General features: G+C 37.7%; 1 protein-coding gene across 1 annotated transcript in view; it reads left to right on the forward strand.

The window, feature by feature from the left end:
- Nucleotides 1–11,017, forward strand: part of LOC114658397 (atrial natriuretic peptide receptor 2-like) — a 77,796-nt gene extending 66,779 nt beyond the window's left edge. The window contains exons 19-23 of the mRNA XM_051932445.1: nucleotides 1,017–1,156; nucleotides 2,563–2,715; nucleotides 5,034–5,132; nucleotides 6,711–6,802; nucleotides 9,954–11,017. Of these exons, the coding sequence (XP_051788405.1) occupies nucleotides 1,017–1,156; nucleotides 2,563–2,715; nucleotides 5,034–5,132; nucleotides 6,711–6,802; nucleotides 9,954–10,043 (574 nt within the window). The 3' untranslated portion in view covers nucleotides 10,044–11,017. The remainder of the gene's footprint in view (nucleotides 1–1,016; nucleotides 1,157–2,562; nucleotides 2,716–5,033; nucleotides 5,133–6,710; nucleotides 6,803–9,953) is intronic.
- The last annotated feature ends 13,467 nt before the right edge of the window (nucleotides 11,018–24,484 follow it).

The following is a 24,484-nucleotide window of genomic DNA, read 5'->3' on the forward strand; positions in this document are numbered from 1 at the left end:
ACCCAAACTATTCAGGACATCTCTAGCTTTGGGGTGACAACTCCTATTGAATCTACCAGTCAGTGCCTTAATGCTTTAGTACCGTCTGCAAGCGCACAAAATTGAGAGTAGTTGTTGCTGAGGAGTATAAAGTCATGTAATGTCTGAGCTTACATTTGGAAGCACCAGGAATATCTCGGCAACTGGTGGTAATTCTGATTGTAAATGTCAGAAGTCTTTCTGTCTCTTGTGGTACCATTACCAAAGCGTGGGATGATTCTCTCGGTCAAAATGTTAAAATTAATTCCATAATTTTTCTGGTGACTTGGAAATTTAAAGCACTTTTTTTTACCTTTTTTTAGCATGATTCTATTTATACCTGGTATCTAGAAGCTAAAAAAAGTGAAGTTTCTACAGTATGTTTGCTTGCCTAGAGTACTCCTGGAGATTTTGTACATTTCTGTATAACTGGAATGAAATACAGCAATCTGGATGTTAAGGTTGAGGTGGGCCTTGTTGTTAATCGAAGGATTTAATTTAGATATGACCTAATTTCTTTGTAGGCCCACAGCTCTCCACCCAACAGTTAATATAGCACAGTCCTGGAGAATGGGGAATGCATCTTTAAATATTTTGCCAAAGTCCAAAAGTTCCATTGATTAAAGTCCTGTTATATACATGTAAAAATGGAAGAGTTAAAATTAAGTATATTTGTAAAGTACAGAAGCATGCTAGTGGGCTCCTACGTGAGAAGCCAAATCCGTCAGGGATTCATTAGAACTGGAAAGCAATACACTTTGAATCCTTTAATCCCTTTAGTCTTTGTTTTCATTTGTAATGCAAGGGCACACTATTTACTGATAAATATTTTTGTACTGTACTTACAATGTTTACTCAGTGTAAAAGAACTGGAACCAATAAATGATGAAAATGGTATGTGCTGATGCCATATGCTTATGTACTTAGATTTTTTAAATATAGTGGCTTGGTTTTCTATTGCAGACTCATTTTATTTATTTATCTATTTTTTTCTTTAGTGATATTGTGGGTTTTACTCAGCTCTCCAGTGCTAGCACTCCACACGAGGTGGTTGATTTTCTCAACAAACTCTACACTACTTTTGATGATATCATTGATAATTATGATGTTTACAAAGTTGAAACAATAGGAGATGCATGTAAGTACTGGTTTGCACCAGGGTCTCTTTTAACTGCTACAGCAGTAGTTTCCTTTTTGTCTTTTTTAAGGGAAAGTGGCATTTCACCATAGTTGTGTCTGGGCCTATAGGCTTAGCTGCCCAAAGTTGCTTTTAAATTCAGCATTGTCATGAGTAAAGTCAACTTGTTTTTAAATGGTTTTCTTTTAAAGTCTGGAATGTCAAGGAGTTGCTAAAGTTTAAAATTGTTAGTGAATTTTTACCACAGTCATTTAAAAATATCCATCCATCTTTCTTTTTTCCCAGTCTGCTTATCCAGGGCAGGGTCATGGTGTGGCTAGGGCCTATCCCAGCAGTCATCAAGCGCAAGTCAAGAACACAACAGCCGGATAGAGGGCCAGTCCATCGCAGTTACAAAATATTATAAATAAAAATATGTTAAGGAATTTATGCAGCACAAGATTAGTGAGAATCGTATTAATTTCTTTTCGCTTTATGAACTGTAGGCCCTATTAATAGAGGTTTTATAGTTATATTTGTGAGTTGTGCAGTACTACTGAAAAAGTGATTTTATTAATGTCATCTTTGTGATGATATCTTTAAGTCTGATTTGTTTTTTATTGCATCCCTAATGTAAGTATTTTGTGTACTTATAAATGATCTGTCACTCAGAACATTCCTTATTTAAAACTACATGTGAGCATGAGTGTGCTGTACAGTGGATTGGCATCTCATCCAGTGTTTGTCTGCCCAGGGCCATTTAAGATCTAGCAAATAAGGAGAAGAAAAGAAAGCTAAGATTCTCTATGGGCTGTGTCCCACCATCTTTGAATTAAAAACAAATATAATATATTGGATATAAACGAGGAAGAAAAAGGATTTAATAAAAGGAAAAATGCAATTAGGGTCAATAAAAGGCACAAAATGGTCCTGTTGCTACCTTGCATCTGATTTGCTGAGGATGGCTCCTAGGGAACATAGATGGATGGATCACTTATATTATGTAAAGTACATACATGTGCTTTAAAAAGCTATTGCCTTTTTTTTTTATATAAATTGGTGACTTTTATGGTGATGATCATTAAAGTCTTTTCAAGCACAGATCTCATGATGTGTGTATTGAGTCCATTGTCTAGTTGTACAGCAGATAACACACTGCAGCAGACATTTCTGAAAGGATACATTTTATCATGCTAATTTTAAACATTAAATTAAACAGAATAAAGTGAGACCATACAAATGTAACAAATTATAACCAAACTGCATTCTTATTCGAATCTGAGTATAAGAGACCCTGCACTCTGACCCCCAAAGGTCATGTGAAAAAACAATTTCCCTTCAGGGATTAACATTGTATATTAAGCTGAAGCACTACTGCTGAAGTATCTCCTATTTCTTTTGTGATCATTGTTTCATGTTTTACTCAGATATGGTTGTATCTGGTGTCCCAAAAGTAAATGGAATTAACCATGCAGGGGAAATCGCCTCCATGGCCCTGGGCTTGGTCAACGTTTGTGAAACCTTCAAAATCCCCCACAAGCCTAACACACAGCTGAAGATACGTGCTGGAATTCATTCAGGTACTTCATGGTTATTCTGTCATTTTAAGAAAGTACAATGATGTGGTGGTTATTTGGTTTTTTTTATACTTTGGAAAGATAGATTAAATGTGTTTGGAAATAATTCTGATTAGTCAAAAGACATTAATAGCTGTGCAAATCAAAATGTAATAGCATTCATTAAACTAATAAGACTTTTAATCTTTGTAAAGTTGGATAATCAAGAAGAATGTGCTGTGTCCTACTACTGCATTTATGAACAATTTAGAAAATGTGTGCATGGCATAACATTCAGGTGTGTTCACAGGAGTTAGCTGGTTTGAAGGTTGGAACATTTTTAAATTTTCAGTTCATCAAACAGCTTATTACATATTTTTAAGTCATATTCAAAAATACCATGATAAAGTAATTACATATGTGCTAGTAGTGTACATAAATGATGTGTTTTAATTCCATCTTACAATATCTTGTGGCTGAAATTGTTTTCATAAACCACAGATTCCACCTCATGTGATGAAAGGATTCATGTGGTATTGTTAGTTGTTGGATGTTGAGGGTCTGTGGTTAGTTGTAATTCAAATTTCTCAAACATAAAATTTTTCAAAAAGTACTTGATGGAAAGTAAAAACACAATTGAAAGTTTGAAGCTTAAATTGTCATCTGCTTCTGGACACGAGAGAGAGTGGATCATTGTAGCCCTTTGCCAATAAAATACAGTACATTGTCAGAGAAATATTGATTCATTATAAGTAGTAGGGTGTTGTACCGTGTTAGCCATTACATCTTGCCTAAGGAAGGGTCTTCAGTTGCCTTGAAAACTTGCATATTGTAATCTTTTTAGTTAGCCAATAAAAGGTGTCATTTTACTTGACTTCTCATTGTAATCTTTAGATAATGCAGCTGTGAGGTTGGTTTCAATGTAACGAAAATACTGAGTATACATTTAGTCACTGTAGCATAAAGTGTCACTGAGGCATCTTTCATAGAATCCTATATAAGTTAGGTTTCTTTTATTTTGTACTTTTGCTGGCATTATGTCACTTACCCACTTCAATTACAAGGAGGAGGAGAAGTGAGCTGCTGTGACTGAGGTGCATCCAAGATGCCGTATACCTGCAGAAATGAGTATGGGATGGGCCAGTAGCAGAAGTCAGACTGTTAGCAAGTATCGAAACATACCATTGCATTCTGGTAGAGTAAGGAATAGTACTTACCTTATACTATGATGAGTAAATAAACATTAGCATTAATATAGTGTTGAATAAATAAAGAATATCACTATTAGTGAACTGAATAAATAAATACACATGTAACATTGTATCTTTCATACATGGTAATATTTGGTCATCCAACCGTGATAACATTAGACCCTGCCCCATCCGGTGTCCTGCAGCAAGGTACATGTGCTTCAGCACACACGACTGCGGCTGTTACACTAGTTTGCCATCAGAAGCTTCTGTTCAAATTGAACGATTGGAAAAAAATTCGTATATAAAAAATTTACAAGTGGAAGTAACCACTCAAAGTAAAACTGAAACAGTAAATTAATTCATTGTTGTAGTCATGCAGAATGTTTCTCTGTTTTAAGATAGAATTTTCTTCATCTTCTGTACTTTTTCCCATTTGTATATGGGGTGGCTGTTTTTTATTTATTTATTTATTTTGACTAGACTTCTCCAATAGGAATAATTGTTACGGCTGGATGACTTTCCTGATGTCAGCTCTCCCCATTTATCCAGGCTTGGGACTAATTCCAAAATGAAGGCTAGGTTTTATGTTTTAAGATGGAATCATTTTTTAAATTTTACCAATGCATTTCAAGAAGAGATTTAGAAAGTGTGTTGTACATAATCTATGTATTCAATAATAATAATAATAATTCATTACATTTATATATATATAAATGGAAACTGAACTATCCTAACAAATATTTTTGAAGAGTAAGTGTGCCAAAATTTTACATATTTGGTCCACTGGGAGCTGAGTTGTTTGCGTACAAAAAGACAGACAGAAAGACATAGCTATCACAGTAGGTACTCTTCACATTATATGTACACCCACCTGAAAATGGTGGGGCAACTTAGTTAAAAATAGTTTATATAAAAAAAAAAAAGAATTTTAACTCTTCATTTGTTCTTATGGTAGTAGAATGATTCTTAATATATTAATATGCCACAAACATGACTTGGATAGAGGAGTAATAACTGAGCAGTATTTTTAAATAATACACACAATGTGGAGCTGAAATGTAACAAATTGAAGAGAAAGTGGAATTTGTGCTCTTATGTGATAACCCACCTCATTCCATGCTTTAATTACTGCTTTTGGACTTTCAACAGGTCCTGTAGTCGCTGGTGTAGTTGGAACGAAAATGCCTCGATACTGTTTATTTGGTGATACCGTCAACACAGCTTCACGAATGGAAACTCTGAGTGAAGGTGCAAAAAACATGTCTTTATTATTTAAGGAAACTCTTGATTACTGAATGGGAACAGGGCAGGTGTTGCATGTATTTCTTATCCATAAAATATAAGGCTGTTCCTTTGAGTGTAACGGGATCGCAACAGACCTCGGGCAACAATGCAATACATAAGTGTTTCTATCCAGAGGGAAGAAATATAGGACCACACTAACCCCATAATGATATGTCCTTTAAACATGTTGGTATTAGACATATTTAAACGAAAGACCTGTGTGTGTGTATGGAGCAGTCCACTATGCTCAAGCTCAACCACTGCCACGGGAGTTAGTGTGAATTCTACGGAAGATGTAGAAGCTTATACAAGTTTGACTAGCACTTGGTGAGGTGGCGCTTGCATGCACCTCATTCATTCATCCCAAGCAGACAAACTCCACTTTCTGGTACATGCACATTGTACGTTCACACAACAACTACCATATGTTTGCCTGAGACAGGTTCCAGCCTGTCCTGCTCTATTGGTGCCACAGCTGTACTCGACTACATGTCTATCTCGGACAAGATACGATCTGTCCCGGTCCACTTAGCTGATGTCTCTCCAAGTTCATAAATCTAGTAAAACTACTAGGGAGTCTTTGGGTTGTTTTTTGTCCCAAAGACCACACACAGCTAGTGAATGTATATTCGCAACTCCAGGGTCCTGGTTTCCAGTCACATTCTATCTGAAAGTTTGCAAAATATCTCTTTGTTTACATGGAATTTCTACAGGTATACACTTTTCCTCCCACATTCCAAAGACATGCATACAAGGTTAACAGAAAGTTCTGAATTGGCACCATGTGAGTATATAGGTGATATAAATAAAGACTGGCAAGCATTTTGGCGTTAACTCCCGCCTTTTAATGGACGCAGCTTACTGCTATCCTCAAAGTACCATCCAAGGTCAAATATAATTATCAGAAACAACAAATATGCTGAAATACACAAGGTCACATTGGGGATGTTTCAGACAGGCCTCCCTGGTACAAATGTGGTTATTTATTCTGGAGCAATTTTAGTCATGCTGCAAAAACATGCCCCCAAATCTAGTAAAAGGCAGAGAGATATTTGATATGTGCTTGTTTTTTTGGTTTTTTAATTATAGGCCAACTTAATGCATTTTTTCATTCTGCAAGCTAATAATCACATACCAGACAATGAAATCTTTATTTTAAAAAAAGCGATTGGTGAAAGGTAAGCAGCTTTGAGATGTCAAGGTTGTCTGCCTGCCTCCGCATTACTTCATTGCATATCAGCAGGCTTTGTCTGTGCTGCTGAAAATAACGACCTTGCTGGGAAGGCACACTTTGAGGGGTGGGAGTGAAGATCAGAGGGTTTTGTGTGAAAAATGAATGCTAAAGCAGGTTAGCAACAGCATGAAGGAATTTGCTCATTAGCATTCCTAAAATATCCCTGAGACAAACTTGATAAACCTTTATTTGTTCAGCAAACCTGGCATGAAGGGCAAATTGTGCGTTGAAAACACTTTTTTTTCTCTTAAAAATCAACACGATATGGTGTTAATAGCATGTGTGTTTTCTTTCAAACTCTTCTGCAGCTTTAAAAATACAGTGCAGTTGCAACACTGCTGAACTTCTGACCAAACTAGGTGGTTACACCTTATCCTGCCGTGGGGCTGTCAATGTCAAGGTGAGCTGCTTCATGTTTGATTTTGTACTGTGCCAGAACATCTTGGCTTGTAGGGAGACAGCATGTAATTCTTATTCATTCATTAATTTTACCACTCAACAGTGTAAGCACATTCCCACATGAATGTTTCACTTTATGTCTAAAGTTTTCTTAACTAACATTAAATATGAAATTTAAATTGTCTTTCAAACCTCAAAGGTACTCATGGCCATGACAGGTAAGATACTATTAAACCACATAATCTTGGGAGCAACAACAACTGTGGACCATCACAAGCCCATCTAGCTCAGTCAGTAGAGCGTAAGACTCTTAATCTCTGGGTTGTGGGCTCATGCCCCACTTTGGGCAATTGCATTGCTTTCTGCAATTCCCTATGGATTAATAAAGTCTCTATCAATCATTACATCAACCAGATATGTGAAGTCATGGTGGATGTTATGCTCAGCAAGGAAGCACATAGCAATAAAGGATAATCATCCTATTATAGTCTAGACCAGAACCCGCTCTAGATGGTCATTGCTTCAGGGAGTGCACATGAACTCTTAAAAAATAAAGATGCCAGAGTGGTTCTTTAGAGTGATGCCATAGGGGAACCATTTTTGGATTCCCAAAAGACCCACCCACAAGAAGGTTCCAGAAAGAACCATGCATTTATTTTGATCGGTAACAGGCTCCTTACGGTAAACAACCATGAATACAGTAGATGGTAGCAGATTTGTGAAATACCAATGGGTTCATGGTTTTAAAAGAACTCTTGTTGCATACAATAGCACAGGCTCAGTTCAGATTTTCTAATTCTGTCAGGTTGTCTACCATATATTAAAGATTTCAACTTTCTACATATTAGGAAGTTTTTCAAAGCACAAAGAAACAACTTCATATGCAGAAAACCCATTCCAGAATGAAATTGTGCTTTGTTAAGCAATAGTTCTACGAGTAACCACACAACCCAGTAAAGAACCGTGGAATGAGTGTCGTGTGTATAGTCATAAGGTGCTAGTCCTCCTGCCAGCACATATTTTTGGACCTGTCACAGAAAACCACAATTCTCCGAGATAATTCACACCAACTCCACAAAAAACATGAAACTGACCTTGAGGCCAAAGTGCTGTGGAGCAAAAAAAAAAAGTATCCCCTAAAATGATATAGTTCTTAATTAAATTGTATTTCCTGCTTCCCTTGTGTGGCGTATTGCTCTGTCTTGGTGTCTGGGGTGTAGATAAAACTGGAGCACTGTAGCAGTCAGTTCTGGATAAAGTCGTCCATATTCCCAGCTGCAAGTAAATTGGGGCTACAAGCTATGCCTCCTTCTGGGACAGGTGATTGCCAGGATAAGGAAACAAGAGTTAGGGTGCAGGACATATGTGGGTCTACTGACAAAGAATCTGGGCATGGGAATAAAAGTATCAAATGTTTTAGGATAGGGTAACCCCATAACCCTTCTATGGTAAAACAACCATCATCATGCCCTCTTTTGCTATATTATGCCTAAAACCTCAAAAATGGAAAAATGTCTTAAGGAATATCCAAACTCTGAGCACACTGGGTCTTAGAAGGCCTGTCCTTTGTTGGTAGAAGCCTTTGGTCAAGGCAGAGCTGAATATTTGGGAAAACTCACTCATTCTTCATAATCCAATAAATTGAAACCGTTTGTCTAATCCTTCAGAGTTAAAGATGGGTGATGATTGATCATTCATTCATGGTCAAGCCAATATCTTCTATTCACCCAATTTTGTTCACAAATAAGATGTACTGTAGTTCAATCAAATACAGTACTCAGATTTCTAAGTTTTGTTTCTTGCACTAATTACATTTTTCTTCTCATGTCACAAGCATTCAAGCTGTGCTTTTCCTCCGTGCCATTGTTTGTATTCTACACTTTTTTTCTTTGGAAAAGCAACTTTGCATATGGAAAATCTTTCATTGGCCTATCTGCACACATTTGGTATGCTCTTGCCAGGAATGCATATCGCATAGTTTCATTCTGGTTTCATTGTTAGTTTGGTGAGATTATTTAACCACCATTTTGATTTTTTATAGGGCTGATTATTTTGTATATATGTTTTGCATAGGTGCTGCCATTTTTTTAGTTTCAGGTCATTGAAATGCTGTGTGTTGCTAGGCATGTGACATATGTACTTCAGTCATCATGGTCAGGCCATCAATGTGGCCGCAAACATTATGCACTGCTTGAATTTTAGGAAAGACAAGACTTTGTGAGAGACTTTTGCTCAAGCTGTAAATACATTGAGGTTTAGATTCTGGTTTTGATTTTTGTTTTTCAAATTGAACTGTACCTCTGTGAACTTTGGTGAACAATCTCCCTGTTTAGTGCACTGATTTCTATTACATCTTGACTACTCTCCTAAAAAGCCCCTAAGTATTTGTTATTTTTCTGGCAATCTCTGTAAAAACTTGTTGTAGAGGATGCACATGGAAGGTTCTAGTTGGTTGTGCCAGCTGTATTTTATCAGAATTAGACCGTATTTTCTTAACAATTTCTGTTGCCTAACTATCAAAGACCTTACTTTGAAGTGTTTATTTTAGCTGCCAGCTCTCTCATTTGCTACATATGTAATCTGTCATAGTACCTGAGCCAGCAGATCTGCTCCACTACATTATTCAATGTGTTTCCCATCTATTGAGAGACGCATTCTGAACATCTTTATTAGTGAATTACATCTTCACTTGTGTTTACCCAGCATCGTCTTTGGCAAATAAACTTAATTAACAGCCATCCACAGAGAGTTCAAAGATTTCAGATCATATTGTTGGATGAAGAGTATCTCTCTTTGACGGTTCTCACTGAAACTGTGGCAGTGTTCCCAGCCCCATGGGACAACAGCCAAAAGCCTGAGGGTCATTCCGTGAGGCCTACAGCTGCTTTGCACTTTAAAAACACAAGGGGGTTCAGCTGCTTGCACATTAGACATTCACAATTTAATTGATGCTGCTGGCAAGGCTTGGAACGACACATGGGGCACTACTTTCTATTTGATTGCTGACTTCAATTGAGTATTAATTTAAGGTCTTTTAATGAAGCCTTTGATTTATAATGCAGTATCGTCTGAGAGTACCAGATTGCATTAGTGCTCAGTGTGTCACTGCAATTCTAATCAAGTTTTTCTTTTCTTTTTTTTTATGTTGAAAGGGTAAAGGGGAAATGATCACGTGGTGGCTGGAAGGCAAGATTCAATCTGACGAAAGGATGAAAAATTGCCCACCACCTGAATACTGCTAATTTTGGAGTCTGTGTGATTTCCTTTCTGGGTCCAGTCAAAATGAATGGAGCTATACAGTAGATTAGGGTGCAAGTGTACAAGACTACTGCTTTTTAGATATAACCTTTGGACTGTGCTTTGAGACAGTCTGTCTGTTTTAGTGATCAAGCTGTATGTAATACTGTGAATGGGTTCAGTCCTGACACTTGAAGCAGATATTCTCTCAGCACCAACACACTGCAGAGTAATAATAAAAATGCATTTACTGTATATGTTAATCATATTAGTGGTTTCGTTAAAAGAATGTACTGAGAATATATACTGTACTTAACATAATATGTGGCAAGTCACCTTTGATTCTACATTCATGTTTTTTATTTCCCAGCATGTAAAGTCAAACGAGATGCTCTAAAGATAATGACATCCTATCATTAAAGTGATTTAATTTCTGTCTCATTGTTCATTTTTCAGTTGTAAGGGGATTTATCTCTGTTTTGCTTCAAGGTTTCATTTTCAGGGGCCTGCATACAACAAGCAAAAGAAAACACGTAATTTTATATTGAGCCATTGTATAAGAAAAGCAATCCTGAGACGCTTTATAAGGACAGGATTGTGGTATGTGGGATACGCCCACGGGCGCACATCACTGCGGCTACAATTGTGTGGCAGTCGCCTCAGGTCATTGGGTGTATTTACACAAGCTCTTGAACTTCACTCTGTGCTCAGCCGCTGAGTCTTTCAGGTCTGTGTTCCACCGCTTACCCTCACTATTCCACTGCTTTATAATCCCTGCTGGGATGCTTATTTGGATTTTGTTCTTTATGTCTGTATTTTTAATTCTGCCTTTGCTTGCTCCTTGTGTTTGTTCATTTTTACCTGTGGTTTCATAAAAAAACAATGATTGCTTAGGCCGCAGCATGCTTTAATATATACATTTAGTTTTGACTCTTGACTTAACGACTAATGTAATGCAACAATCTCTTATATTTGAGAAGTTTTTAAATTTTGATAGTGTTCATGTATGCTTAAAATAATTCTCGACTGGTTCAGTGGGTTGCAGCTTGTCAAGTTCTTAGCAGCTTTCCACAACTCTCCTGTATGCAGCAAGTTAAAAAAAAACTGTAGGAGAATTTATTTGTTAGTCTTTCAATGTCAGGAGTTAAATACAAAAGAAACCCCCCACTCCACTCATCCATGTGTTTTCTGAATCTATGTATTCCAACACAGGGATTCAGGATGTCTGAGCCCATTCTACAGTCATCTGACAAAGTAATAGAAATGAGTCCCTGATGGGGTGCCAGTCTATCATGAGTCACAATCACACTCATTCTCCCTGGGACAATTTACAGAGGCCACTTAACTTTAACGACTAGTTCTTTGGGCCTTATTAAAATGTAGACATAAGTGAGAACTAAAAGCCCAGCTTTGACTTCAGCATGTTGAATCTCAGAACTCAATTATGTGTGAATCCAAAGTAAAAGATTCACAGCTTCTGTCAGAAATCATTTGGTGCTTTAGTAATGACAGTTACACTATCGTACCAAGTCATGCTGCACCATCACAATATAGTATGTGTGTACAAAGTAGTTTCAAGCCATTTATTGCCAAAGTGTCTATTATATCTCTTTATTGTAATGTAACAGTTCTACAAAAGAAAAGGGATGGACAGAAGTTAGCACTGCTCCCTCACAGATCCAAAAGGTTAGGTTCAGTTCTCATTCCAATCACTCACTGTGTGAGACCTGCATGTTCCCTCTTTGTGAGCTTCTCTTTGGGTATTCAAGTTTCCTTTCACATTTCAAATAATCTGCAGGAGAGGTTAACTACTTACTATAAATTGTCCTGGTGTAAGTGTGTTTGTGGGTACGTGTGTCCTGGGACAGACTGGCTACATGTCTAGGTTCATTACCCCATGACCAAGATGTGGATTAAGCAGATCTGAAAATTGATGGATTAATTAAGGGAATTTTGACAATTATTTAACACATGTAGTGTAACTGTAATGTTAATATGCATCAACATATGACAGAATTTATGAACTGCTAGGCTACTCATCAAAAACAGCAGCTACTGATCCATCTGCATTATTTTCAAAACAGAATAATCTATTGTGGCCAGGTGCAGAAACGAAAGGTCAAAAAAGGAAAAATGTGGGGTGCCAACAGGGTTGTCCGGTTTATTTGTCCAATAATTCAAAACAAAAAGAATAGAATTTGGCCTATGGGGTTCTGAAGACAAAACAAAAGGTATTGGCTTATCCACAAGTTAGGTCAGTCTGCTCTGGAGCTCCGTTCAGTGGGTAGCTCTTGTCAATGACACCTCCTTCTATTGAAAGCTGGGGCTTTTATGGAGAGTAAACTGGAAGGGGCAGAGTCAATTGCCCTGACTGGGCAGATTCTTGGCACTATGGAGAAAGGAGGAGTTGACAATGTGAGTAATGACACCCCCTTTCATCCTGACAGATTATTACATACCTTGAGAAGATCCATGTGTAACACTATATAAGAATTAATGGGAATCGTTGTACTCATGTTCTCTTGTGAAATGTATTCTCAGTTTTTGGTTTTCATGCAAAATATATGAAAAATATTTTCAAAGACATTTAACATGTTCATATAATTTATAAAACATAGCAGAAGTTTTAGATTGCTATAAGTTAATTTACTATTACTACTACTACCTAGGACTACCTGTTGTTTCCAGGGTGTTAATGTGGGAAAGTAAAATGCAATTACATAAAAATATATTGCCAAACTTTATTACCCTTAAACATGTTGTATTTAGTAAATAACTAAAGCTTTTTGTACATGGTATTCTTGTATTTTCCTTCAGGTACAAAAAACTCAGACTGTAATAAATAACTCTAGAACAGTGGTTCTTAAAACGTTTTTATCTTGTGACCTAATTTTGCTGTTTTTGTGTCTTTGAGACCGAGAACCCAAGCCAACCGTCATCCATTAAGGCTTTGAACTTCAAATCCTGAGGTTGTGGGTTCAAATCCCGCTACTGACACTGTGTGACCATGAGCAAGTCACTTGACCTACCTGTGCTCCAATTGGAAAACCCAATGAAATGAAACCAATTGTATCATAAATGTTGAAAGTCGCCTTGGATAAAAGTGTCAGCCAAATATGTAAATGTAAATCTAGGAGGGTTCTGGGCATCTTGGAGAATTGCCACTGATTGTCATACAAGGGAGGGTGTCCCCATTGGTTCAGGAGCAGGATCTATCTATCTATCTATACATGCACACATATAGCATATATATTTACTGTGTTGTGAGCACCAGGGGATGCAAGGGCAAGGTGTAATATTACCTTCCCAGACTTGATATCCTGTAGGTAATTTGCTTAAATGAATTTGTTTCTCAGGTCTGTAAGAGAACTCTAAGCCTGTCTGTGTATTTAAGAAATTTCCAACCATGGAAGGAAGGCCTCCTGTGTTCCACTGTGCCAGCAAACTGCTACTGTGTCTTGTCAGGCAATATATGCAGTAGCTGTGAGTATAGGGTGTGGCTGGGAGGCTATCAGTGGTCCCAGTTCTGGTTCAGATTGGCTGGTCATTTTCTGATGCTGGTTATTCTTTGATAAGTGGATGGAGCTGGACATTGATCCTGAGGAAAAGCAAAAGTACAGCAGGAGGTCTAAACCATCACTTCTTTTGTCTCACAAACCTCCCTAGATCCTCCTATGGAAATAAAGCATGTTAGGGCAGCATCTATTATGTCTGCCATGTTATTTCGTTCCTGGAAAGTTACAATGTGTTACCATAAACTTCTTTACCTGAGTTTCTACCAATAGCCAAAAATCTTACATTTCTCCATAAAATTATTTATACAAAAGGAAGAGAAGACATATTTGTTCATTTCATAGTAGCACCTTCAGCATTTAAAAATGGACAACTTTCATAAAATTACTGGCCAAGCTAAAAGTGTCTTTACAGTTTTAGTTTAATTGATGGTGTCACAGTGTCTGTAGCTGTAAAACCTGATATGCTGACACTAAGAATTCTATTGTCCTACTGACATATGGAAAATAAAGCAACTAAACTAAACTGTCAGCATTAAATTGTCAGCTGAAACAAGGTAGGATTTAGTGTTTTTTTACCTTTTTGTTTATATTTAGTTGAATTTTAGCTTACACTGACAGGCTGGGATTAAAGCTCCCTGCTTTCTAGTCAGAGATAATAAAGCACTGCAAGGGTAAAAGTACAAAGAACACATGCTGCTTAAATTACAGTTTGAGGTGAATATTATAAGTGAATACACACAATCTGTACCTGCCTGTGGGAAGCTAAGACCAGCCATGAGCATTATGAGGGAAACAAGCACTTAATAGGTTGCTAGTTATTTTGGAGCACACACACACACCAGAGATGATTTAGAGACTGCAAAGGCTGAAGCTAAATAGAAGTACTCCCCCCATAAGGTAAATGGAAATTGTGACAATTTGCTCACTACTCACACACACACACACAATCAATGGAGTGGAATTTGAATCCAGCTCTCTTGATCTGTGAGGCAGCTGCCTATATTTCCTGTATGAATACAGTAAAAAGAAGTAAAACACCTCATGTATTTCTTCACATATGAAAAGATGAGGAGAATACAAAGTACAACGCAAGTAGAAATATAAACAAAATTGAATTTTTAGACTTTTGTAAGTGACCTTTGAACTACTGTCTTCTGCAGGCTTACCTACTTTCCCAGCTCTCTTACCTCTCACCTCTAGTCTCTTTGCTGTTTCTGATTCTCAGCTTTCTTCCTCATATCACGTTGAGGCCTTTCTCCAACTCTCCTCCCAGGTCTTAACTCACTAGTTCATTGATACAAAGGGGTCTTTAACCCCCATACTGGAACACTGGTGAATATGTTTTTAAGAGTAGCCTAAAATCTGGAGTCTGGATTAAAGAAAATGGTTAGAGGATATTGCAGAACATCAAGCATGAAATATGAACAGAGCTCTTATTAAATGATGGTTTCCTCTAAAAACATACAGTTAAAATCCATTCATGCTGTATGTACTGTAGGTTACTGTAGGTAGCAGTGAACACAAGAGAGTGAGAGTCATTTAAAAATGTCTCTCACTAGATCTTGGATGCAGAACTCATCTGAGTGATTCTAAAGCTATACAGAAGAAGACGACTATGGTCTGTTAAAACCAAAATTGACATTGTTTGCATGAAACCATGTTTGACAAGAGCCCTAAGCACTTCATATCATCTGAAAATCCCACCCTAACTTTGAAGAATGGTGTTGGCAGCATCATTCTATTGTTACATCCCTGAATGGGATTCAAATTCTTGGTTTTATGCCTTTGTTGTGTATTTTTGATTTATTTGCAAATGTTACTATTGCTTTTGTTTATGATCTGTATATGTTTTATGTATTTGTCTTCATGCCTCTGTTGTGTGCCTTGTGTTTTATGAGTGGTTCCCCAAGAGGTGGGGCCACCAGCCCATCACAGATTTATAAAGTCAGGGACAATTCAAATGCACTTGAGAGGGGTGACTTTCTTGGTTTGTGATTTTTCTGTACTTATTGTGAATTAAGTCATTTTTGATCTCTTTGCTCTATATTTCAACTGTTCTTTGTATATATGATTTGGACTTGGCCTTGGATTGCCTTTGTCCTTTCAAACAGTTCCTTTTGCCTTTTGTGCTCCATGGAGCTTACTTTTGTTCAGAGCATTTTCGTAAGTGTAAACAGCAACACTTTAGTTTGGGTGCTGCAAAAATGCATTGATTTCACATTTGGTATTGCTTAACAAGATTTAACATACACTTCTTTGTGGCTTCATAACACTTACAAAGCATTAGTAAAGTGTTTATTTATCTCTGCAATGTGACCTACTAGCAAAACTTCACTTTGGAGTGGTCTGAGGTGGATTAACTGAGACACATTTTTTGCGATATTACATATTTAATATAAGGCATGTGAATCCTTCATATTAACAAGTCATTTTACCATCATGTCAATATGCCACACTGCACACAGATCGATCTACTGATATTTTATAAGTGTTATGAAGACCAAAAGAAGCATTGTTAAGGTCTTGTTACATAAGAGTAAATGAGAAATAGATTTTGTAGCATTTTCTCAGTACCTAAACTAATGTGTTTACTTTATAAAGATCCTGTGTTTGCCCTGATTACTAGCCAGGGTTGGATGGTAAACCCCCACCCCAAAATCCATCCCTAGGTATATTTTTGGAAGTTTTTGGGACTTATGTTCTTGGGATTTGTTCAGCTTATAACTGCTATATGCTGGTTTTCTATATGAAGACCTCAAAAATGTAAAAAAATGCACCTTTTCAGTCACAAGGTTGTGGGCAGCTGGAGCACACTCACATAAATATTCACTCATTCCCAGTCAATTTGAAATGATCAATAACCTAAAATATTAATTTCTAAGATGAATCTGGAGTATACAGGGAGACTGACACAAATAGCGAAAGAACAGAGAAGAAACAGAGATGAGATCAGGTGTTGAACCCAACTGGAACTGGAACTGTAAGACAAATGCACTGATTACTGTGCCACTCTGATACCCTTTTATTGGATATACTATCATTCTGAATTTTTTAAACAATATTCAGTAATTCACTCTCTACATGTCCCAGAGAACATAATTTAAGAAGAAAAAAAATTAAACATAGAGTATGTCATTTGCATTTATTAAAAGAAACCGAAAGCACCTGAGAAACTTTATCTAAAGAACATTCTGTTTATTAGTAACCCTTCTTAATTACCAAGGAACTGTCTTGTGGCAGAGATTACTGATGTGGCTTTATGTTTCAAGGAAAGGTATCCGATATAAATTAATGGCACTTTCTTTGGAATGAGATATAGAATATTATTTACCTTCTGAATCATATCAGTCCATTTTCCAGAGCTGCACTCTATTGTATATTACATAAATACACGGAAATAAGTCATTAAAAATAACATATTCAAGAAAGAAAGCAATGTTCTCCACATTTTGTGAACCTCTGAATGCTGTAATTGTGTTTCTATTTGTAAAAATCGTTCAGGAAGACTTATGAATATTTCCTACATGTACTCAATAAGGAGTGTGGTTGCACATTTAGGATGTAGTAAAAATAATAATATCCATAAGTATGTTTTGTTGTCTTTCAACAATGGCATAATATCATCTCCATCTGTTTGAAATTAAGCACAAAGATGTATAGTACGTTTAGTGCTGTAGAAATAAGATGCTTATCTTTAAGAGTCTTAACATAAAGTACAGAAAGAGGAAGCCATCTGCTTTGAATCTCTTACCAGATCCTCATGGAAAAACCCCAAAATACGTGTATCTGTGGCTCCAGCGATTCCAGAGATCTGGTAAGGATAAAACTGGACATGTGGTACTTTCTCAACAAGGATGAATAATAAAACACTCAAGTTGTGTCTCTCATTTGCATGTGAATTCAAAATCTGGGGATTACCAGGTAGGGGACAGATTAAAAGACTCAAGAGAAGAAAAATTAATGTAAAAAATATGCTTATTATTCAATAACCCACTGTGGGTGTAATGTGTTCTTTGCTTACTATGGCTTGATCTTTTATTAGAATTCATAATGGGTAACAACCAGTGGAGTTTCGGCATTATGGGCCAGTGGGACAGAGTAAGGAATAAGTGTCCCTCAGTAATATATGTTATTACTGAAATGTTTATAAGAACCCTCACCTTTGCCGTCTTGGACATTTTTCACATTTTCCTGCATATGCTCAATGTAAAAATATTGCTTTTTGTAGTAAGTTGTCTTTATGCCGGGTGCTGCAAGCCCATTTCTGGCTAATAAACTGGCTCTAATGGCCCTGCAGTGTTCTTTCGCTGTGTATGTGTTCATGTATAATCTAAATGTTCCAGTTTTGCAATGGGGTTTGAAGGCTAGAGCCCCTTATCATTGGCATTAACATGCGGACCCCCTTTTTTATCGCATCTTTCAACTTCTGGCTTGAACTTTTCCCAGCCAATGCTATGCAACGCAAACCAGCAAAGAAGCATGAAACGGTTGCTCCAGTAAAGGTAGCTACCATATTTAGAAGAAAAAAAAGCAGATTGATATCAGGAAATGGAACCAACATAAGATAATACAATGATCAGAATGGGGCTGATTAGGAACCTTCATCCTCCCTCACTGCTAAGAAGGACCACCTTGATAGTCCTAAATTTGAAAAACCTATCAAGGAACCCTTCTGTGTTCTCCTTCCACTTTGTTGTAAAGAAACAAGCCATTTCAAAGAAGTACAGAGTCCTGGTGTAGAAAGTACAGGTATGTGGATTATCTTTTTGATTGGTTTTGCCAGACTCATTTTGTCCAGCATACATCTGGCTGCATGGTGGTTAGCACCGCTACCAGACAGTCGTAGAGAGTTGTGCTCGAGTCATACAGTGTGCGTAGTCTGTGTGTTCTTTCCATGTTATTGCGGATTGTTCTTTTCACCCCAAAGCATTTCAGTTCTAAGGTGTTTGTTTCAATTTAGGTACAGCCAATATTTATTCCAAGGCAGTAGGTAGTTACAAGGCTTTCAGTTTACTTAACATTTAAATTTAGATGGCTGTATTTTGTCAGATGATGACAATGTTTTAGAATATCACTATGATCTGATACCAGCCGAGACAGACAGAGCATCAGCATTGTTTGATTGATTTTTTTGTGATGCTAATGTCGCATAAGCTTCCAGTTTCTTCTTTAGTGATAACAAAAGGGGGCCAGATATTATTAGTTAGATAAGTTAATGTTAATGTTTGAGAAGTCTGCACACATAAAGGAAAACTGTATGGCCCCACCAGAAATTTCATGCCAAAAATGCAACTGCTAACAACAATCTGCTTCACTGGATAAGCTCTACTTAAGAGGGATAAAATCACTTCCTTCAGACAACTTGTGACTACTATGTTGCCAAGCTGCTGAGTCTGTCAGCACATTGCATTATTGGTGACGTCAGAGTCAGCTCAGTCTGTCCTCCCCTCTTCTCTCAGACTGGTACTATTGACTTTGGAAAGAATCTGTAATGGTGTTGGATATGGCTGTTTGTATTTCTGAAGTCCCGTTTAATATTAAAGTCTCCCATCTCAGTCCATCCAGCAGAGTTTCAGGAATCTACGTGGGAGATGGTTCAAATATGACCATAGCAATCGTAATGTACAGTTAGGTCCATAAATATTTGGACAGAGACAACTTTTTTCTAATTTTGGTTTTGTACATTACCACAATGAATTTTAAATTAAACAACTCAGATGCAGTTGAAGTTCAGACTTTCAGCTTTAATTCAGTGGGGTGAACAAAACGATTGCATAAAAATGTGAGGCAACTAAAGCATTTTTTTAACACAATCCCTTTATTTCCCATGTTTATCTTGCATATTGTAACCACCAGCTGTGCCCTACAAGGGACTGTCTAACATCCTATCCAAGGTTTATTTCTGCCTTGAGCCTAACTGTGCTGGGCTTGGTCCGGCACCTGTGACCCTAAATTGGAGTTAATGGAAAAGGAATAGGTGAATGGATGTTTGGATATACAGTAGTAGAGTGTCACCTGATTGTCAAAGGATTGAGAGGTGCAGATATGGCATCAAGATTGAGAACAACAAAGGAAGGGGCACCTGTAGTAGTTTTTAGAGGACCACTCTGTAAATTGGTATGGATTTAGTATCCCCAAAGTGAAGCCTATGGAAATGGCAAAGAAAAACATTCTGTTTATACTTTTCCTTGTTCTTTTATCTCATTCTGACTTCAATCCAAGAAATCCAGACTCCATGATAGACAAGAACCAGTCATTGAATACTCCAGAGAATCAACTGATGAAAAATGGTTATCATTATATGGATAAGATGCTTGCATAAATGGGGTAGATGAAGCATGTCTCCAAGGTGTGACAGTAATAGATTTTGGCTCTCACTATTCCATCAAATGAAGAGTTGTTAAAAAATCATAACTGAGCCTGCCTTCCTAATAAGTCTGTTGATTCACTAGGCCTCTCTTAAAGCATTTTTACTGGCACCAGCACACTACAGCACACAAAATCACACCATCCATCACAGTGTTGATGAACATGTAAAGGATGTCACTAGCCACATTAAAAGAATGCAATTTCTTATGAAAAAAGATTTGGTTCTTTTTTTATATAGTTCTTCTGTGTTATTAGTCTACTCCAGTTTACCACTTGACCCCTGAATATTTATAGCAGTGCCCCACCTCCACATCCTCTCCTTGAATAGTGACTAGACATACAGTAGAGACTCTGTGTTACAGCAAAAGTCAATAACTATTTTAGGGATTTTGCTGATGTTGGGTTGCAGACAATTCTTTTTGGAGCAAGAAACAAAGTTCTCCATCTGATTTCTGTACTCTGTCTAAAACCCCATAACCCCCAACCCCACCCCCACCCCCACCATCCTCATGTCAATGCAGGCAATGTGTACAGAAACATCACAGAATTTTTAAAAGTTACAAGGTCTGGTGTATATTTATAGTTCAAGGTGTACAGCATGAACAGAAAAGGTGATAGGACAATTCCTTGTAGTGCTCCAATGCTTCTCATCTCCACATTAGACACACTGTAAGCTCAACCACTTGCCTATATCTGAACTTCTCCCTTAACAGGAATGGCTGCATGGAACTGAAGGCACTGAAGAACTCAAAAAACATAATCATCATAGTGCTGCCAGCTTTGTCCAGATGACAATAATTTTTGAGGAACAGACACATATTGCTTCTTCTACTCCAACCTTTATCTCATAGGCAAACTGCAGAGGCTCCCACTGATCTTTCACAAGAGGTCTCACATAATCCAGGACCAGCTTCTCAAAGGTCTTCAATATGTGGGATGTAAGGGCCACAGTAGGTGAATAGATGCCTGCTTTCTTGGGAACTAAAACAATACAGGATATTTCCCACAGCACCAGCACTTTCTGGAGCCTTGGTGACAAAGAATACTACAAAGTAGGTCAGTACAGGCCTTAAGACCTTGAGGACTAACTTCATCTGTCCTCTCCTTAGTTGTCTCCTCACTAGGTCACAATTATGGACATCCCACACTGGTGGTCAGAGATGAACTTATCATTGGTCATATCAGTTGAAGTGATAGCAGTAAAATTCATACAGAGAGTTGTTGATGCAAAAAAGATGGGGTTGGTAACTGACCATTGGAAGAAAGTGGCTAATTCCTGTCTCTTCCAGACAGACAGCTTGTCTGGATTCCCTATCCTACATGCACTGTGTCCTCCATGGAATTTACGATGCTTTCAGGTATTATCACTGGTTTGCCTCACCCTGATTGGTGCCTTTTTGAATTTCATGTGATTGTTCCCTTGTCTTTTTGTTGTAGTTTTGTTAGGTGCTGACCTAACCTCGTGTAACTTTCCCAGAGACAGAGATCATAGTAATCAACAGGAAGACATTCCAATGAAGCACAGGAGGGTATAGTCTTGTTCTGCCTGTGCAGTCACACTGTGAGTACAGGCATTTACAGTATGTGACTTTCAAAGAGAATGAGCTGGCAAGCCAAATATAATATAACATTTTTAACTTAATCCAATTCAGGGCTGCATGGGATTGGAGGCTATTCTAGTAGCATCACAAGCAACGCAGAGACAAATCCTGCTCAAGATGTAAGTCCATCACAGGGCCAACTCACACAAAACTACAGTGGACCAATTAAGGGTCACCTATGAGCCTACCAGGCACATCTTTGGGGGTGCAAAAAGGAAACTAGGGAACTCAAAGAAAAACCAACACAGACAAATTCCACACAGGCAATATCCAAGCACAAAATTTTAACCCAGGATGCTGGATCCATACAGTAACAGAGATTTCCACTGCATTGTACTGCCCTTAGTGGCAATCCAAATAAAGTACATTGAGAAATACTGAAACACAATAAAATGTGAGAAAGTCCAAAGAGGGACAGAATAATTGAAATAACTACTGCATATTCTTTAATATTTTTTTCAAACAAGGTAGTACTGCCAGATAATGAATAAAACAAATGCTGTTTCTGCTAATAAAACTTGTATAATAAGGTGGTACAGAATATCTGTACTTGTTTACCAGATGTACTTGTACCGTACATGGCCTAAACTATTTGTCTCTATAACACTTTTTTCTACTGCTGTACAGTGTGTTAAGCACAAACAGGTTTCACTTAAGGGGTGTGCCTCCCATTTGCTGCCAAGATATGTGACGTCATCTGACAGGTACAACAATGCAACCTCCATTAATCTTTAATCCATTGCATTCCATGCTCTCTGTAGAAAATGTCGTTTCAGGCAATTGCTTGTGTGTACCCAGGGGGAAACCCCTGTCTTAAAGCTAAAATGACACCTGGAATTGCATAGTACACAGAAATTCTATGTCATTGATCCAAGAGTTTTGGTGGCACAAAAATATATTTTATGTATTTAGTGAAAAAATAACTACCTAGAGTCAATTCATATTTTTCCAAAGTGTATGCACTTACAATAATTGTGGAACACTGCCTTCATGCAGGATGAGAGATAAGAAAGTCAAAGAGGACATCCCAGTGATATCTTCAACACGACAGCTTTAATGAGAGTTCTCTTTTCCTATCGAAAGACCTGGCTGTCTTTTATCATAACTAGCACAATGGTAAATGCTGACAAAGATAAAGTCACACATCACTCTGACTAAATGGAATGGGTCCAGCTTCTAAAAAGTGGCCATGTGCCATCTTGATGGTAATCTCTTGTGCATAATCTTACACTGGTGGGACTCTTAAACAGATGTGGGTCTGATGTTGTTATGTGTCCTGCTACATCCATATGTCAATTTACTGAAGTCACTTTGTTTGATTAGAGCCTTAAGGGGACAGAAAATATCCCAGAAGCATTGGGGAAAAAAACTGAAAACAACAACAGTGTGCCAGTTCATCATATGTACCCGATCAATTAATTATCATCAAGCAATACATCTTTAGACGTGGGAGGAAACTGAAGTGTTTGGAGAAAAACCTACACTGATAAAGAAAAATCGATTCACACAATAAGTGACCGAGCTAACAACTGAACCCAAGTCACTGAAATCACACCAGCATCCTTTCTAGAGGACTGTGACGAGGTTAACACTGCTACTCGAGAGCTTCAGAGTCCTGGGATGATTTCAAATGTATGTTCTTGAATTGCTCTCAGTATTGTGCTTAGCTTCCAATACACTGTACCGGTAGAAACAAATACAGCAAACAGACAAAGGGACATTAAAATGTTGCCAGCATCATATTAATCTATACATTTAATCTCAAAAAACATTGGTCAAAAAATATTAATCCATTAGAGAATGAGGCCAAGTGGGAACCAGCATTGCAAGGAACAGAGGGCTGGGAGGTTAAATAAAATACTACAAGGGGACAGTTAAAGGTTATGTTAATAGAACATGTCCAGGTGACACCTCCAGAGGCAGAAATGGGACCAGGGCAGTGAGGGAAGTTAACTGATAAAATTGTAGAACATCAGTCCAATATAAGGCAGAAGGGAAGTCTGTAACGGTAAAACTCTCCACCTGCAATGTGATGTGGTGGTCAGTCATCATGGGGTGGCCTAGTTCTTTAGGTGAGTGCTGGCACTCGGATGTCTGGAGGCAGTAGAGAGAATTCCAGGGGGAATTCCTTACCCTAGAAGTGATAGGAGGATTTACAGAGGAGTAGTCCCAGGCTGGGGTCTAAAAAATCGTTGCAAGCACTGTACTATTGAGCCTAGAGTTGGGATGACAGGTGTGGATGAAGACTGAGGGAAAGTAAGATAACAGGAATATGGAAAAAGTATAGGATGTGAGAATGAAAAAGACAGGAGTTTTTGATTTAGTATAATGGAGGGAAGTGAGCAAACCACACCTCATCCATGTGCTTTTGAACCTGCTTAACCCAAATTTGGGTCACAGGAGATGAGCCTATGTATTCCAGCAACATTAGGAAACAACTCTGGATCTGGTACCAGCTTGTTAAAGACACATTTATTCATACATTGTTACCTAATTATGTACCATTTAGTTTTAAAGATTAAATATGTGTTGTTGCTTGAGCAATTGCATACATTTTACTGGTATGCACTATGTCAGGGGTGGGGTGAGGGGGCAATAATCAATAGAGACTCACATGGATATAAAAAAGTATGGATATTATTCTTGCAGTTCTTGTAGAAGTTTAGGCTGATCTTTCACTTTGGTATGTGTAGCAGTGTCTTAAAGTGCCTTTCTGTTTGGTATGTGTGTCAGCTGCTTGCCATGTCATCATTTGGCGATCGATGTCAGTGAAACAGCTCTTGCTTTTAGGTCTACAATGAGGAAAGGTTATGGATGCTGTTGTTTTTCTTAGCCAAATGGTATATATAACTGTTTTTTGCACGTAGTGTAAAGCTGTGGATGAAACTGTTCTGCTTGCATTCTGTATCTCTCAGTTGATGCATGTGTCATTAGCATGTGGAATTGTCTCACTGTGATGGA

This window comes from Erpetoichthys calabaricus, chromosome 10, assembly GCF_900747795.2.
Source record: "Erpetoichthys calabaricus chromosome 10, fErpCal1.3, whole genome shotgun sequence".
Lineage (NCBI taxonomy): Eukaryota > Metazoa > Chordata > Cladistia > Polypteriformes > Polypteridae > Erpetoichthys > Erpetoichthys calabaricus.